Source organism: Idiotropiscis lumnitzeri, chromosome 2, assembly GCF_059441095.1.
Source record: "Idiotropiscis lumnitzeri isolate Australia: NSW breed Sydney's pygmy pipehorse chromosome 2, RoL_Ilum_1.0, whole genome shotgun sequence".
Taxonomy (NCBI): domain Eukaryota; kingdom Metazoa; phylum Chordata; class Actinopteri; order Syngnathiformes; family Syngnathidae; genus Idiotropiscis; species Idiotropiscis lumnitzeri.
This window is the reverse complement of record NC_142392.1, coordinates 3,198,683-3,213,737: the sequence shown is the minus strand read 5'-3', so window position 1 is coordinate 3,213,737 and position 15,055 is coordinate 3,198,683. Positions and strand designations below refer to the sequence as shown.

Here is a 15,055-nt window from a genome sequence, read left to right as displayed (position 1 = left end):
CCTCCCGGCCTCCGTCCGGTCCGTGTTATGTAATGGCCTAATGAAGCCCAAACACTTTGGCACTAAATGAATCCGACAGCTCTCAGCAGCTGCCAGCAACGGATGATCACACACACCATTACTCCCGAACACAATATCTTACAACTTTATTGACCTGTCCTTTCCTCCGTTACGTGTGAGACGCGCTAACATGTTACCGATTCTTGCTTTTAGAAACGAGCATCTAGACTATAACTAGATTAAAACATATCTTAAGCAAAACTTCAATTTTAGATCATGATTCATTTTTCAAGAATAGTCAGATAGAAATTCTGGGTTAGCAGAATTTTTTGTTACCAGCATTATTAATCATTTTTTTAAAAAAATGACCAAAAAGGTCACCCGTCACCTCAGCCCATCAAGAATTGTTCGCTACTTGCTGTTATAATTTGTCTATCCAGTATATTCCAGAAAATGAAAGTTTAACCGAGTAGTTTTTCCACAACGCATGACTTGTTTTAAAACTTGTGGCGATTAGTCGAAACGAGTTTGCATTTATCTTTGAGCACTGGTAAATTTTACTTTCATATGTTAAGCTTATTTCCAAATAACCAACAAATCTGTTTTATGTTGTTGAAAAAAAAAAGTTTCAAAGTTATCTTTGTGGGCTACTTATTTAAAAAAAAAAAAAAAAAATGAAATAATTTATTTATTCAATATATTCCAGAAACTTCTTTTGGAGTTTAATATGTAAATTTCTGGCAAGACGTCTTCAACATTGTACTTCAGATAGCTCCAAATACATTTGAGTCATAAAACGTCGAGTTACTCCACCCCTGGCAACTGTCTTAAAAACAGAAATAAACTCAAAATCACTCAAGTGCAACAGCAACGCCAATTTAGTGACGTGCCTTTCTTTCTTTCTTTTTTTTTTCCCAAGCTACGACGAATCCGGGAATCAAGTGAATATTTAGCGTGTTCTCATTCCTTTTGGCACCACCTTGAATTCCTCGCCTGTTTTTTCAACACTTCGTATTTATTTAGCTCACGGCTTAAAACCCTCGGCAATGCACCCGGAGACGACGAAAATGAAACAAGCTAGTGGCTGTAAATAGAATTTTTTTTTTTTCTACAGTTCCAAGGGTTTGAGATGTGTCGGTTTGCGCATGTGTCTCATGTTGGCACCTGGTTGGGAGGGCTTGAAGGGGGCCAGCGCGCCGTAAGGTTTGGGCAGCGGCAGAGCCTCGGCGTCGGGGAGGTAGGCATCGGGTCGGCTCTCCGCCGTGGTGTACCGTCCGCTCGCCAGGCGCTTCCACTCGTCGCCGTCCGCCAGCTGCACGCGAGGCAACCTTTTAATATTGATGCGTGACCTTGGGAGCGCGCAGCTGAAATTCAATTTTGCCCCGAGTATAATCACGAAAATGGAATAATAAATTCAATATTTGCCATACGTCAAAACAAAAACGCAAGTGCTCGGAATGACCAAAATATATCACTCGGTTATTCTCTCAAGAATGCAGAACACTTTTTTTTTTTTTGGAAGTGGAGAGCGAACAAACAACAGCAGTGCCGTGATTAAGGTGCCACGCGTGGTCTTCTGGCTCATTAAAGCCATTTGGCCAAGCTCTGACCCAGATGCACTTTTTCCCCGCAAGAATTTGGAGGCACTTTCTGCAAATGTGTCTGGAGACTTTGTTCGTGTCGCGACTCGCCTTTTATGAATTCACAAACCGTGTTTTGCTTGCAGAACATGTGGGAAGAAAAATAAAAAAATCGACTTCTGATTGGACTAAATGGCCTTTTAAATTAGGGAGTGGAGAAATGATATTAAAGAGCCTGTGAAGTAAAAAAGTGGCCAATTAAGAATGAAATGTCGCCAATTATAAGAAATGACGCTTCAAAAACCTGAACACCTGCATTTAAACGTGTTTGAGCCGTCAAATTATCTCCGGCGGGACTACATGCAACTGAGAGGCGCTAGCCACCAGCTAGCTTAATCGTAAAAACAAAATGATTTGCTTTACCCGATCTGTTTGGACGTCGCCCACGAATGAATTAGCACGTATAACGTTTCGCATTCCGTGCATCCAGTTTGGCGTACGCTAAGTGGGTCAACGCAACCATGCCCCCGTGACCTCACAGTCACGCAGCATGGAAATGAGGGGATCTGAAATGGCAGAGACTTCCGAGCATGTGGATGGATTATCGGCCGGCACGAGAAATATTAGCTTGAGGACGCGTGGATGGCTAACAGGAAACGCGTTCAAGTGGGACGTTTGCGCGGCGTTTTGGGAAGAGCTTAAATACTTAGAAGTGGCTCATTGGCGCGCTTTGAATCCCGCTAACGAGCTTTCTCTCATTTGCATGTGGAAAATTTCTTTTCAGGGACGGCGGCTATAAACAGGAATAAAGCGCACGAGATTTGAAAAAAAATAAATAAATAAAAATAACTAAGAGGTGAGACCAGCCGGATTGCTCGGCCGGTGTGCCAGTTTCCACCTTTTCGTCTTGCTTGCAAATGTTGACAAAGCTAATCTTGGCCTTGTCTGCCGTGCGTGTGTGTGTTAAATCTCCTCCTCAGTCTCATCACACACACGCGCGCAGGTATAAAGCAACACTTCCGTGCCTTCCAGCTTTAATCAATTCCTGCCTGGCTTCTTGTCTCTCTTTCTTTTCTTCCTCCCCTCCTCTCCCTCAGGCGCATTCATCAAGTCTTGACCAATGATCTTTGTGAGTGTATTTCTTTACCCGCTCTCGCTCCTCTTTGTCTCTCTGTCTCTTCTTCTTGTCCCGGAGCATCCTCCTCCAGTCTTCCTCCATCTCGGGGGAGGGCGGCAGGCCTTGCTCCAAGCGCCTCTGGCATCTGTCCATCTGGAGGCACGTAACGATAAAACAACACGTCGTAAATTGACTTTTGAGGTTGGCAAAAGTACTCATGGTCTGGAAAAAAAAAATGTCAAAGCAGAAGTACTGATTCAGCTAGTAAAAAGTCAAACAGATTTTTTTTTTAGGGCGTATAATACCTTTTTAAGATCGTGGCACAATGTAATAAAAAGACAAAAAAAAAAATGTCTTCTCTTTTATGAACGTAGAGAGAAAACAAAAAATTGTGGTTTAAGGCTCAACTTTTACGAGAGTCACAAAAATCACCAAAACAAAAATACAACTGCACATTTACTGTGGCGCTGCGACGGAAAAACGGAAACCCTCGATTGGGTTTTGAGGCTTCACATCCAATCTATTGTAATGTCTTTTATTTTATTTTATTATTTATTTTATTGAACCACAAAAAAATAGCAAGATTGACAAGGAAGAAGCGGATGACGCAATAAAGGAGAGCGTCAATATTTTGAACCACTGATTCACTGACTGTAGTTCGGCAACGGAGACTCTCCGCGCTTCGCTTTCTAGCTAAGTCCTTCTCTCTCGGGGGGGGGGCATGTGTCATCATCCGTTTTCAAAACCGGAAAAATCTACTTGACAGAGGCCAGGATCCTGCAGGAACCCGGTTCCGCTCTGACCTGAAGCTCTTTCTCTTTGACTTCCTGCTGAAGGCCCAAGACGGCCGCCTGCTTCATGGAAAGTTCTGCAGATGTTGCCATCAAGCGGCGGCTGGTGTCGATGATGTGGCTTCGCAGCTCGTTCAACTAGATCAGAGAGACATCATGAAGATTGTGTTACCCGAGCTTCATCTTTGACTTTTACCTTCTTGGCCAGCGACAGTTTGTCTTGTTTGCAGTTGTCGTTCTGCTCTTGGAGATTCTTGGAGAGACGCGTCACCTGATCCACGAGGTGCTCTTTCTCCAAAAGACGCCTCTCCCTCTCGGCAAGGCTGGCCTCCAGCTACACCGGGAGGGACGCGCACACAGAGGTTTCAAAACACAACGTCCACCTGAGCACGCGTGGAAAAGTTGCTTCGTACCTTCTCGATCTTCTTGACCAGTTCGAGGGACGAAGGATCGGTGCCTTTGAGCTCTTTGTAATCTGCTCTTTTGTTTAGATTATCGATTGTCTTGTCTCGCACCTCTAACATCTGCGTAATTCAGATGCAAGGAGATTAACGTGAGAATGAATATGAGTAAAAAAAAATTAAAAATGAAATAAAAATTTGAAAATGTATAGCAAAGTCCAAATGATGCGATTTGAGTCATTCTGACATTTTTTTATTTTATTATCTACGCTCACTTTAGGCTTTCGATGTAATTTGGAATTGTATCTGAGTCGCTTTATCTTTAATCCTCGCAATATTTTACTCACAAAATGCTGCATATTCGCAGCAGAACTATATAAATGTTTTCTATTCTTATACGGTCTTGGCAAACATCGAAAAAAAAAAAGTCAACACGGGTACCCATCGCCAGGGCTGCGAAAACAGCAAAAAAGCCAACAGGAGAAAATATTTATAGACGTCAAAGGCGATCAAGCTTGAGGAAGTAACTGGAAAGACAGAAGTGGGGGGGGGGATGAGGTGGAGGGTGTGAAAACAAAAAGCGAGACACAGGCGGTCGTGACCCGGCGTGACCCGTCTTATGAAACAGAAGTTCAACCACGCGGATCATGCGCGTTTGCACGCCTGCGTCGCAACGTGTGTGAAGGTGTGCGCAGCAGATAAAAAAAAAAAGGACGAAAGCCAGCGTGGAACAAAGTGATGATGCCCATTTCCTCTGACTTCACGAGCTTAACGAAGCCTCTCGAGTGTGAACGGGCGGCCGGCGTGATTCAAAGTGACGTCTCGGCCCTTTAAATACAGCTGCGGCGGGTGTCACGTGAAAGGGGGCGAAACGCGGCGCTTATGGGCTTCCGACGAGAGCGAGACGGAGATCCGCTGAGAGCGATAGAGGAAGGAGATAAAGCCGAGGAGCAGAACATTATCAAACGGCAGCAGATAAAGGATGTGAAATCAAAAGTGAAAGAATGAAAGCTGAAGTGAGGCAAAACAAAAAAAAAAAAGAAAAGAAAAATGGGCCTGACAGACTGATTTGGGTTATCTCCCGTTTGCAGAATAATACAGAAATTTACACATTTGACAAAAACAACGGCAATATCATCGGTGCGACAAAGTGCCATCACGGCCCTGCCTACGTAAGATCGCTTAATGAATGAGAAGGAAAAAAAAATAAAAATCTGCCATCTGCAAGCACCTCTCAACAACATGCGTCGCCTCCAACGCTTTACACAAATCATGTCGCACATCTTCAGAAATCTCTCCGGGGTCAAGCGTGCACCACATTTCAGCCACATGTCTCTTCCAGAATGAAATAAAAAAATATTTGGAAGAATAATTCATCTCAAAGCAGGCTGACAACGAGGCGTTTACTTCCCGGCCGGTGTTGTAAATTTGCATTTAAAATCATTTTAACCGAAACACCGGGCGACTTCATGTATAGTCCACTCAAGTATGTGATCTAGAGTTTCCATGGCAACAACAGGCTCTTAATTACTAGCCATGATTTTTGAAAGCCGAGTGAACACAGTGTTGCTTTTTTTTTTTTTTTTTTTTTTAAACAATGTCAGATAAGCCAAATTGGATTAAAAAAAATAAATAATAAATGGGAGGAGTTTCAACACTAAAGCCTGATTATCCCCGGCAAATTACTTGATGATGATTAAGCCCTGACAATTGCCCCCCCCTCGCCCCCGCAACTCGGAGCCACCCGCCTCTTTTTACTGCTTGTCAGGAATAGATAGGAACAGAGAGAAAAAGCACAGGACCTCAGGCTTCAGCAAGTCTCAGAACACATTAAAAGAATGATAACTAGGACCCAGGCCATGCATGAAATTAAAAGTCTTTATATTGTAGGAGGTAGAAAAATAAAGCTAAGCTTGTGATAAAATGTGGAATATTTGCGGACAAGGTGTTGGGAATAAGCAGAGTGGGAGTGATTTTTTTTTTTTCTTTGCATGGGGAGGACTTATCTATTAAAGGTGTCACATTTTTTTCCAACGGTGGGGAGGAACAGGAAGTGATATGGGCGAAATGCTATGAGCAACATTTGAGCTCTCGCCCGACAAACGGCTTCGAGCAAAGCCCCGTTTTTGTTGCCGTATCTTGCCGCTCCACGTGTCTCGACTGTGGATTTCCCCGCGCGGCCGTTTCCAGACAGGTTGGATGGAAAATTTCGGGACGGACACAATATGACTCACACACCACAAGGGAGTGTGCAGCATGTCATCCGCCCCTCCCTGGAAGAATGAAGTGATGGAGTGAGGGGCTCTTGTCCAAATACCGTCACAAGCACCACGTAAACGGTGGAGGCGGGGGGGTTGAGGGGGGGGGGGGCTGTTTGGAACTGTTGCAAGGGAGCTATGCCACTTTAAAAAAATAAATAAATAAATAAAAAATCCACAGCAGCTCATCAACACACCGACTCCAACGGCAGTCTGTGTTTACTTTGCCACAATTAAAATTCCAAGCAAATGACAGCCGCCGTGTATTGAACTACAATGGTCTCGCAGATGGCCTAATCCATCTTGGTTTAAATTTGCCATCAAAAAGTGAGGGGGGGGGGAGCGTCCAGGTTGCAACGAGCAGATAAAGCGGTCACAGATGAATACAAATAGATGAGAAATGGATGACTAAACAACCTGCATGGGGATTGAATTCACATCGAGAATGAAATCAACTGGCAAGCTTCCTGCAATAGATTACGTTCGGCTCCCCCCCCCACCACCACCACCACCCGCCGGCCCCTCGTGCAGCAAGCTGAGCAGTTTGGAAGATGATCCATTTTACATTGAAGGGAGGGCGGGGGAGAATATTTGGCAAGTGCTGGATGGATGGCCAGATGAACCGAGAAGAATAGCCGATGTTAAACAATGACAACCGTCGAGTCCAAATGATTATTTCGCAGCATCAAGACAAGCCATCCAGTCGTCATCGCGCTGATGACGTGACAAGAGAGCAATCGTCGGAAACGTGGCGCAAAAGCGTTTGGGAGACTGCGTGAAAACAATTACTAAACGGCAGACAGAGAAAACAGATGGGAGGGAGGCGGGAGGGTCTGGGATTGTCTGCGTATTCGGCAACACGTGGCAAAGTGGCATCCAACAATGAGCTCAAACGCGTCAGCGCGATTCCAAGTGACAACGCCCGATCTCTTGACGCACGCTGACAACTGATGACGATAAAAATTTCAGCTTTTTGTGAGGCCCAGATAAATCGAGAAAGGGGGGGGTGCGCACTTGTGCAACTACGTGAATTTATTATTTATACTTCCCCTCTTGAAAAGATTACAACAGGTTATAGATGCTGCTTCGGAATGATTGATCTTTTTGACGCCATAAAAAGCTGTCGTTTGAAAAATAAAAAACTGTCGCTCGGAGCGTTGTAAACATTTTGAGGCGCATTTAAGCCTTCCTCAGTCAGTGTGCATCAACAAAACAAAAAAACCGAAGAATCCAATTAATGCCAGAATTTTTTTTTTTTTTTTTTTTTTAAACCAAGGGAGAGTTCAAATGACACACTTGCTTCTTTAACAAACTCGACTCTCTTCTAGTCCGCCGATATAATGCTCATTAAAAACTTTTCCCGAGCTGGGTTCTTCTCACTTTGCTTGCGGTGCGAAGACGACAATTAAAGACGACTCCGGATCGACTAACATGCACGTTGAAGCTCACTCACGCCCTTCCTGGAATCCGGAGATGTCGGCACTTTGAAGTGGGAGGTTAACCGCTTATGCTTACCTCGACCTGCAGCATGATGAGCTCCTCCTCCATCTTCTTCTGGACCAGCACTTCCTCTTTTTTAAAGCCGACCTTCCTCTTGGCCTCGCTGACGATTGCCGTCAAGTCCCGCACTTCCGTCTCCAGGTCCCCCATGGCCTCGTTGCCCTCGGCGATGGCCGCCTCCTGCGAGGTGACCTTTTCCTGGTAGTCGAACAACACCTCCTCGTGCTCCAGCAGCTGGATGCCGCTGGCGGGTCAACACGCGGACGAGATATGAGGCGCGCTTATTTGAACTGTTAAACGTGTCGCTCGCTTCGAATGTCGCACGCACAGAAAATTGCGGCGCCGGACGGCCCCTTCCTGGTTGCGGCTCACGTCGAAAAGCGCTTGCTCCTGGAGGCTGATCACTCGCCTGAGTCTCTGCAGCTCCACTTGGGTATCCTCGCGCTCCTGACTAACCTGGCGCCTTTGCAAAGTTACCTGCGGGATGTTGAACAAACCAAAAAAAAAAAAAGAAAGAAATCATCATCATCCAACTCTGAAGAACACAAAGAAGAAAACGTCAGAAGACCTTGCAGATATCGTCTCGGAGTTTATCCCTCATTTTGAGGCTATTGGAGACCTTCTTTTGAGCTTTGGTCAGTAAACTGTAAAAAAAAATAAATAAATAAAATCAATCAATCAAAAATACAGCATAAATTCTCCCAAATCGTCATTTATTCACCTGTCCTTCGTGGCGACGACGCTCTTTTGGATCTCCAGCTCATTTTCCAGCACCTTGGCCTGCTCCATCAACTCCACGATGGTCTGTGAGGCGATCTGCTTCAGCCTGACGTACTTATTTTTCTCCTCTGTGATCACGTCGTAAAGTTGGCCGTACTGTAGCACTCTGAGGAAAAAGGAAAACAATTCATTAGCGGCTCGAAATCAGGCAACAGATGCATTTGAAGAGAGAGAAAGCTTTGGTGTTGGTGTCAGGTCGATGTCGTTGTTGCATCGAGATCATGTCGTCACCCTCGCAAACATGAAATGAATTGCGATAAATAAGGGTGGATGTCTGCACAAGAAGAATGACCAAGAAGGAAAAAAAAAAAAAAGGAGAGAGCGACACCTGCGCTGCAGCATGGCACTCAGCTTGCTGTGGTGCATCACGATGAGCTCCTTCTCACGCAGTTCCTGTTGGATGTGCTGCTTCATTTGCTGCGGATGGATTCAATCACACAGGTGGAGCATTTTATGGCGGCGGTAGCGATGAGTAGGGCTGCAGCGAATATTGTTTGAACGGAGCCCCCGACGGATGAATCCGGAAAAGTGTGAGTTAGAATTATTTATTCTTTGGAAAATGCTCTCATTTTTCGTTCACAATAATAGTTGTGACTTGGAGTGCGTGTGGCTTTAAAAGGTGGAGTCTGGGCTGGTGAATGACATGGGAGGCAGAGAATTAACGAAGCATTTTATGAACGAAATACAAGAAAATTAATTGAAACTGGATCTTACGTTCATAAAACTAACAACAACTAAATATAATTATAACAATAATGTTCTGTTTTTGTCTTTGTGAATTAATATTTAGTGTTATTTGGTTTTTAAAAAATATTTTTATTATATAATATTTTTATCAATTATTTTTTTTGAAATCTTGCATTCGACACATATTCCATATATTAAAAGAAAAACTAAAGTTAATACTAAAGCAAAAAACCCAAACAAAAAAAAAAGCTTAACGAATGATAATTAAAATTAACTCAATTTCAAAACAAAAACTCAAAATGAAATAATGATCATGAAAAATCCAAAATTATTTTGAAGAGTTGGCTGTTTTGTGCAGCTGGCTAACTGTTAGCCAGAGTGAATCTGTTACGCTAGTCCGCGTGGAAAAAAATAATCACGGCGAAGCTTCACGTTCAATTATTCAGTTAAATTATTCGATGAATCATTTTCAGCCCAAGAATGAAATCTTTGCGTCCGCTTGAACCGTCCGCTTGAACCGCTATTGCAGATGATTACGTGTGCAAGAGTCGCACCTCGGTTCTGAGCATCTCACGGTGCTTCTGGCCACGCTCGTCCGCTTTGATGTATGTCAGACATCGGAGGTGATGCAGTTCTTCTCTCAGGCCGTCGGATTCCCTCAGCAGCTCCTGAATGATCCCAGACTGCCGCTGCTTCTGGCTCGCCATGTCGGCTCTTGATAACTTGCGAGGGAAGAGGAGGGAGAATATGTATCATTGTTCTGAGCTCGGGAAAAAACAAAAATTACTTTTGGACAGCGTTATTTTTTTAAAGTATGCGGGCAGGTAAAAAAAAACAAAAAACATCCAAACGATGCGAGTCGTCTCCGCAACTGGGACTAATGAGGCGGCACACGTTGCCGCCGCTAACGACATGGCGCCCACGTCCTCACCTGTTTTTCAACGCTCACTTTGAGAGCATCCACTTCCTCCTGAAGCGCCATCCTCCGCGCGACGCCGGGCCCTCGTTCGGGGAGAGCGTCCAACTGGAAATGGAAGTCGCAAAGTCACCGCGGAATAAAAAAAAAAAAAGTTTCCGCGTGCGACAAATGGAAGCATTTGGGAAATTGTTAAAAAGCTGAAATCAAATAAATGATGACGCAGCTTTCACGTGTTGATGAACCTTGTAAATATGAAAGCCAGCCAAGCACCACATAAAAACCGCCGCAAAAAAAAAACGTCCATTTGCAGAAACATCTTGTTTGCGACATTTCCGAAATATGTGAAATCCCCGGCGTGTCATCGAGATTTCCTTTCATGGACGTGTGAGATGTGCTGACAGCATTCCCTTGAGTCCCCTTCTCGTCACTCTTTCGCTTCCCAAACTGTTCGCAGCAGTCAAATGAGAGGAAGCCAAAGGATTTAAAAAAAATAAATGTAATGGATGACACAAATGTTCCCGATAACAGGAACAGCGACGATTCTTGTCCAAACACGCCGCGGGCGTTAACCGTCGTCATAACAGTGATAGCAGAACTCGAGCAAAACGCCGGCGAGCCCGAACGGACTTAAAGGCATCGCGCAATAGCTCACCTGCGCTTGCAAATCCGTGCAGGTGGATTGCGTGTGTTGGAGCTGCTCCGTCGCCGTGGTCAGCGCTCGCTCTAACCTCTTGAAGGCCTGCATCTGCCTGAGGAGACGCAAGTAACGTCTTTGAAATATTCATCAACGGCCTCATGAAACGCGGAATTGTGCGCGGGAGGGGGAAAAAAATCAATTGTGAGCACGCGTGAGCTTGGAAAAACCTCAAATTGACGAGGACTACATGCCTCCGAGGGGCATGTTATATTCGGGAAATCAGAAAATGTTAAAGGGAAAGGGAACGGCAAATTTTTCTTGGCAAGCGATGAACGTCATTTGCAAAAAAAACTTTTTTTCTTCTACCTTTTTTTCTCTTTGAGCTGCGCAGAGCGACTCTCACAAAGCAGCTTTCGCTCGCACAGGACACTTTGCAACTTCATCTCCAGAACCCCTCTGGTTGAGACAAAACGAAAAGAAAAAAAGTACGCAAACATCACTTGAAATGTCCAAAATGTTGAGCGACGAAAGTCGAACCTGCGCCCCATCAGCTGAGCTTCCTCCTCCTTGATGACCTCTTGCTCCTTCTGCACCTCCTCGCACTTCCTCCGGCTTGCCTCCACCTGCGCCTGGAGAGCCTCCAGCTCCTTGGCCAGCTCCTCCTTTTGCGCCCGGAGGAGGTGCTTTTGCTCGTCCGCCTCCTTGGCTTGCCGCTTGATGTCTGCAAACTGGGCGTCCATCGCTCCCAACGTCTTGACGGCAGCTCTGACGGGCAATTTGAGGAAATAAGGAAGGCTCGAGTTCCGCGCTCGCTACTCTAAGCAAGAAAACCACAATCAACAATAAGATGGATCGAGATGCGATTGCAAAGACAAAAGGCGAGCGTGCGAGGTGGCCAATTGAGCCGTTTCTGTTTTCTGGCGCTGGAGTCTAAAGCAGCTCATTTGGAGTTTACATTCGGAACATTTCCGCCACTTATTGGACACGGATTGTTAAACGCGTCTCGGGCACTCACTCCCTCTTGGAGCGCTTCTCCACAATCTCCTTTAAAATCTGCTCAGGTGCGGCGAGGAGTTGAGCTTTCTCGGCCTTGCAGAACACAAACGCACACGAGAGGGAGAAAGTAGATTTGTTATTTTATTGATGGCGCGATGGCGCCCGCTCGCCGGCTCGCTCGGTCGCTTCGCCGCACGCGTGCACACACCTCTTTGATTTGTCGCATTTTCTCGGCTTCTTCCAGCGCTTTGGCTTCCTTGAGCGTTTGCGTTTGGTATGTTTCCATGTCTTCCTTCAGACCTCTGTGCAGGGGGACAAACACAAAGACACACGCTGATGTTTCATACACAATTCATGTTTTCGCTGCGACATCCCTCTTGAAAATGTTCCGCAGAAACGGCAAGGGAAAACAAAAAACTACCTGATGTCCATCTGTCTCCGGGCCACTTCTTTTTTCAGCTTCTCACATTTGTCCTGCAGGGTCGGCGTGGTGCTCTCGAGTTCCTGCGAGATCTAACAGCAAATTAATTATTCAGCTCTGGAATGTGCGGTCACTGATGCTAATTTCATTTCATTTCAAAACAGCTTGCCGCCACTCAGTAGTTGTCGGCTAGATATGATATTCATGTACCAAATAATTGCTCGTGTCATTTTATCGATTTTTCAAGGTGTGGAGTACTCGCAAAGGATGTCGATACTCTGGCACAGATACCGGCAATGGTGCCCTCTTGTGGCCGTTCTATCGGGAAATTTGGACTGGATTATTAGCGTGTTGCTACCAAAATGATCATTTTATTTATTTATTTATTTATTACAAACTCAATTTATGCAGTCGGATGACTTTCCCTATTATGTCATTTCGTGAATATACTCAACGTACAGCGACACATTTACCTCGTATTAAAAAACTGAGAAAAGAAAAAAAATCAATAAAATGCAACACGAATCACCCACGATGCTCCACTTATAATGACGAAGAGACAATTTTTCTGTTTTCACATCTTCCGAAAAATATCAATGGCGACGTGCGGATGAAGGCTTAACGTCATCTTCCCTCAAGCGAAATCCTCGTCCCTGTGACGCCACGTGACAGGCGCTGCGATAAACTTACATCAAGTTTCGGCGGAATGTTGTTCTCCTTCAGCAGGCACCGCTTCTCTTCCCGGAGCCTGCACAAAAACGGGAAAGGAATGTGAGAGGAAAACGAGAGAAATATAAAAATCGCTAACAAAGGGGGAGCCCAAAGTAGCGATTCATGAGTTTTTTTTTTTTTTCTTTTTCTTTTTTTTTTTTTCCAAAGAGGTCATCGGACTGAATGTTCAGGAAGCACCGATGCACGTTATCACGTTGCCTAGTAATGTTCCAGTGACCTCCCCGTGACCTCCGGGGGAGCACTGGAGTGTTTTTTTTCCATTTCTCTGGGTGCATGTGACCCTTTGGACGCAGCGTTTGCGGCGTTGAGGGATTTGCAGGAAGGAAAAAAGGGAGGCCTGTGGCAGAATTGAGGAAAATGGCTAGCGAGGGATGGGCGAAAGAGAGCGGGAAGCAGAAATAACTCCAGCGCTGACGTCAAGAGGCGAACCTGCGCGGAGCGCTCGGACATGTAAACACTTGAGAGGGAGGAAACATTAAATTCCGCCGGCGACTCGTGTTTGTTTTTTAGAAGTAACGAGAAAAAGAGACTTTGTTGTTTTATCCCCCCCCCCCTTCAAAAAGTGGCTTACCGCCGTCAAAGATTTTGATACGTGGACTCGGCGCGACCGGCGGTGGCGAAAGCATATGCATGCGTGCGTCTCACCACTTGAGCTGGTGCTGCGTCACGTAGTCTCTGTCCTCGGCTGCTCTCAGCTCGTTGAACGCCCGCAGGAGCTGCCGTCTCAGCTCGCCCGACTCACTCGCGGGCCCCTCGGAGCGGCTCGGATCTTCCGTTCTCTTCGATTCGGCTTGGAGCCGCCTCAGATCCACGCGGAGTCTCTTCGCCTCTTCCAAGAGACGGGCCTCGGAATTCTGGGCACTGTCGGAGGAAGGCGTGATGAGGTATGTTCTGGCCAACAGGTGGACACATTCAATTGATGGAAATATTGCATTCTTCTTGAAAAAAAAAAAAAAAACATGAACCAAGTGTTTGTCACATTAATTCTACTAGAAAGGGCGTCACAAAAGTGGAAAAAGATGAGGGAGATTATTTCACTTTCAAAGTAGAAGCGATGACGCAAGGACACGTACACACTACTAAATACTACTACGACTAAATTGCGTTTTGGGTCCAAAAATGAAATGAAACGAACCCAAGTTCTACTGCTGATCACCAAAAAAAAAAATGGAATGGGCTTTAAAAGAATTTATTCTGGAGTTCAACTCCACTAAGGGTTAAAATGGCCGCATTAGTTTTGGCACCTCCGCCTTTCTTCTCGACTTGCGCTTTGGAGTCTTTGGCTCGCGCGTATCAACCAGAGAAAAATGCAAGGGGGTCGACTTTTGTTTCCACTCAAAACAACGAAGCATACCTCCTCACTTCATCGCTCAGTCGCCTGTAGACGGCTTTCAACTTCTCCACTTTGCTTTGACTCAGCTTGCCCCGCGACAGCATCTAAAAAGGCAACAAAACGGTACGGCGTCGATAAAACGCAAGCATGAAAACACAAATAAATGCGTCGTCATTCTTCGTGTTAACGAGGGGTCGGAAATGGTCTCGCGATAAAGCTAAAAGGCTTTAAAACAGTTCGATAAACCTTCAATCGACACAAATGAAAGAATCGGAGCGCAAAAAAATCAATTAAAAAAAGACTAGAAAGCAATGAAAGCTATCCAGCGATGAGAAGAACACGTCGCTGATTTCCCTTTTTTGTGCAAAAGCGCCTTTGGCCCGATTATCCGTCGCCTTCACTGAATGAGTTGCTGCGGGTAAATTTGGTGCTACTTTCCTGTCACAATGATGGAAAAGGCGGACAGGTGCTCGGCTCTTATCTTGGGAGCCAGGCTGGTCGGGGTGCGGGGGATAATGAGGGGATAACCTTGACTTGTCTAAACACCGGCGAGCCACACACATACTTTGCGACGTGACTTTTAAACCGAGGCAATTAAGTTGTTTACGATTCGTTCCATTAAAAAAAAAAAAAATATCTGGCTCGCGTGGCGCATGCCTGCAAAGTCCCAAACGCGAGGGGCTCGAAAAGAAGCCAATATGGGTTCATCAGACAATCGGGCTGTCGTTAAACAAGATTGATTGCGATGTGGCTCGGCTCGCGCTTGTTAGCAGTCAGACAATGTCAGGTCGGGACGAGCTCGGCGTCTCCCCTTAAAAATCGGCCACAATCTCCCGTCTTGAAATATTAAGTGGGTCATCCGGACCTGCATGTGGATGAAATCCATCACAGGCGCCGGGATAG

General features: G+C 45.4%; 1 protein-coding gene across 1 annotated transcript; it reads right to left on the bottom strand.

The window, feature by feature from the left end:
• Window positions 1-19: 19 nt before the first annotated feature.
• Window positions 20-14,275, bottom strand: ccdc146 (coiled-coil domain containing 146). Its single transcript, XM_088281643.1, has 21 exons — window positions 14,174-14,275; window positions 13,465-13,680; window positions 12,778-12,835; window positions 12,088-12,179; window positions 11,875-11,968; window positions 11,686-11,759; window positions 11,208-11,435; window positions 11,037-11,126; window positions 10,686-10,782; window positions 10,046-10,138; window positions 9,669-9,836; window positions 8,756-8,844; window positions 8,369-8,533; window positions 8,216-8,291; window positions 7,976-8,124; window positions 7,663-7,891; window positions 3,902-4,012; window positions 3,685-3,822; window positions 3,501-3,626; window positions 2,728-2,850; window positions 20-1,312 (listed from the first exon to the last, which is right to left on the bottom strand). The coding sequence occupies exons 1-21, from the start codon at window positions 14,254-14,256 to the stop codon at window positions 1,109-1,111; spliced, it is 2,703 nt and encodes a 900-aa protein (XP_088137769.1). The 5' UTR covers window positions 14,257-14,275; the 3' UTR covers window positions 20-1,108.
• Between the last annotated feature and the right edge of the window lie 780 nt (window positions 14,276-15,055).

Coding starts and splice junctions, on each gene's coding strand:
- ccdc146 (XM_088281643.1), bottom strand. CDS start 14,256: ATGCTGTCGCGGGGCAAGCTGAGTCAAAGCAAAGTGGAGAAGTTGAAA. Junction 12,180..12,777: donor ACATTCCGCCGAAACTTGAT/GTAAGTTTATCG, acceptor ATTTGCTGTTAG/ATCTCGCAGGAACTCGAGAG. Junction 8,845..9,668: donor GTGAGATGCTCAGAACCGAG/GTGCGACTCTTG, acceptor ATCCATCCGCAG/CAAATGAAGCAGCACATCCA.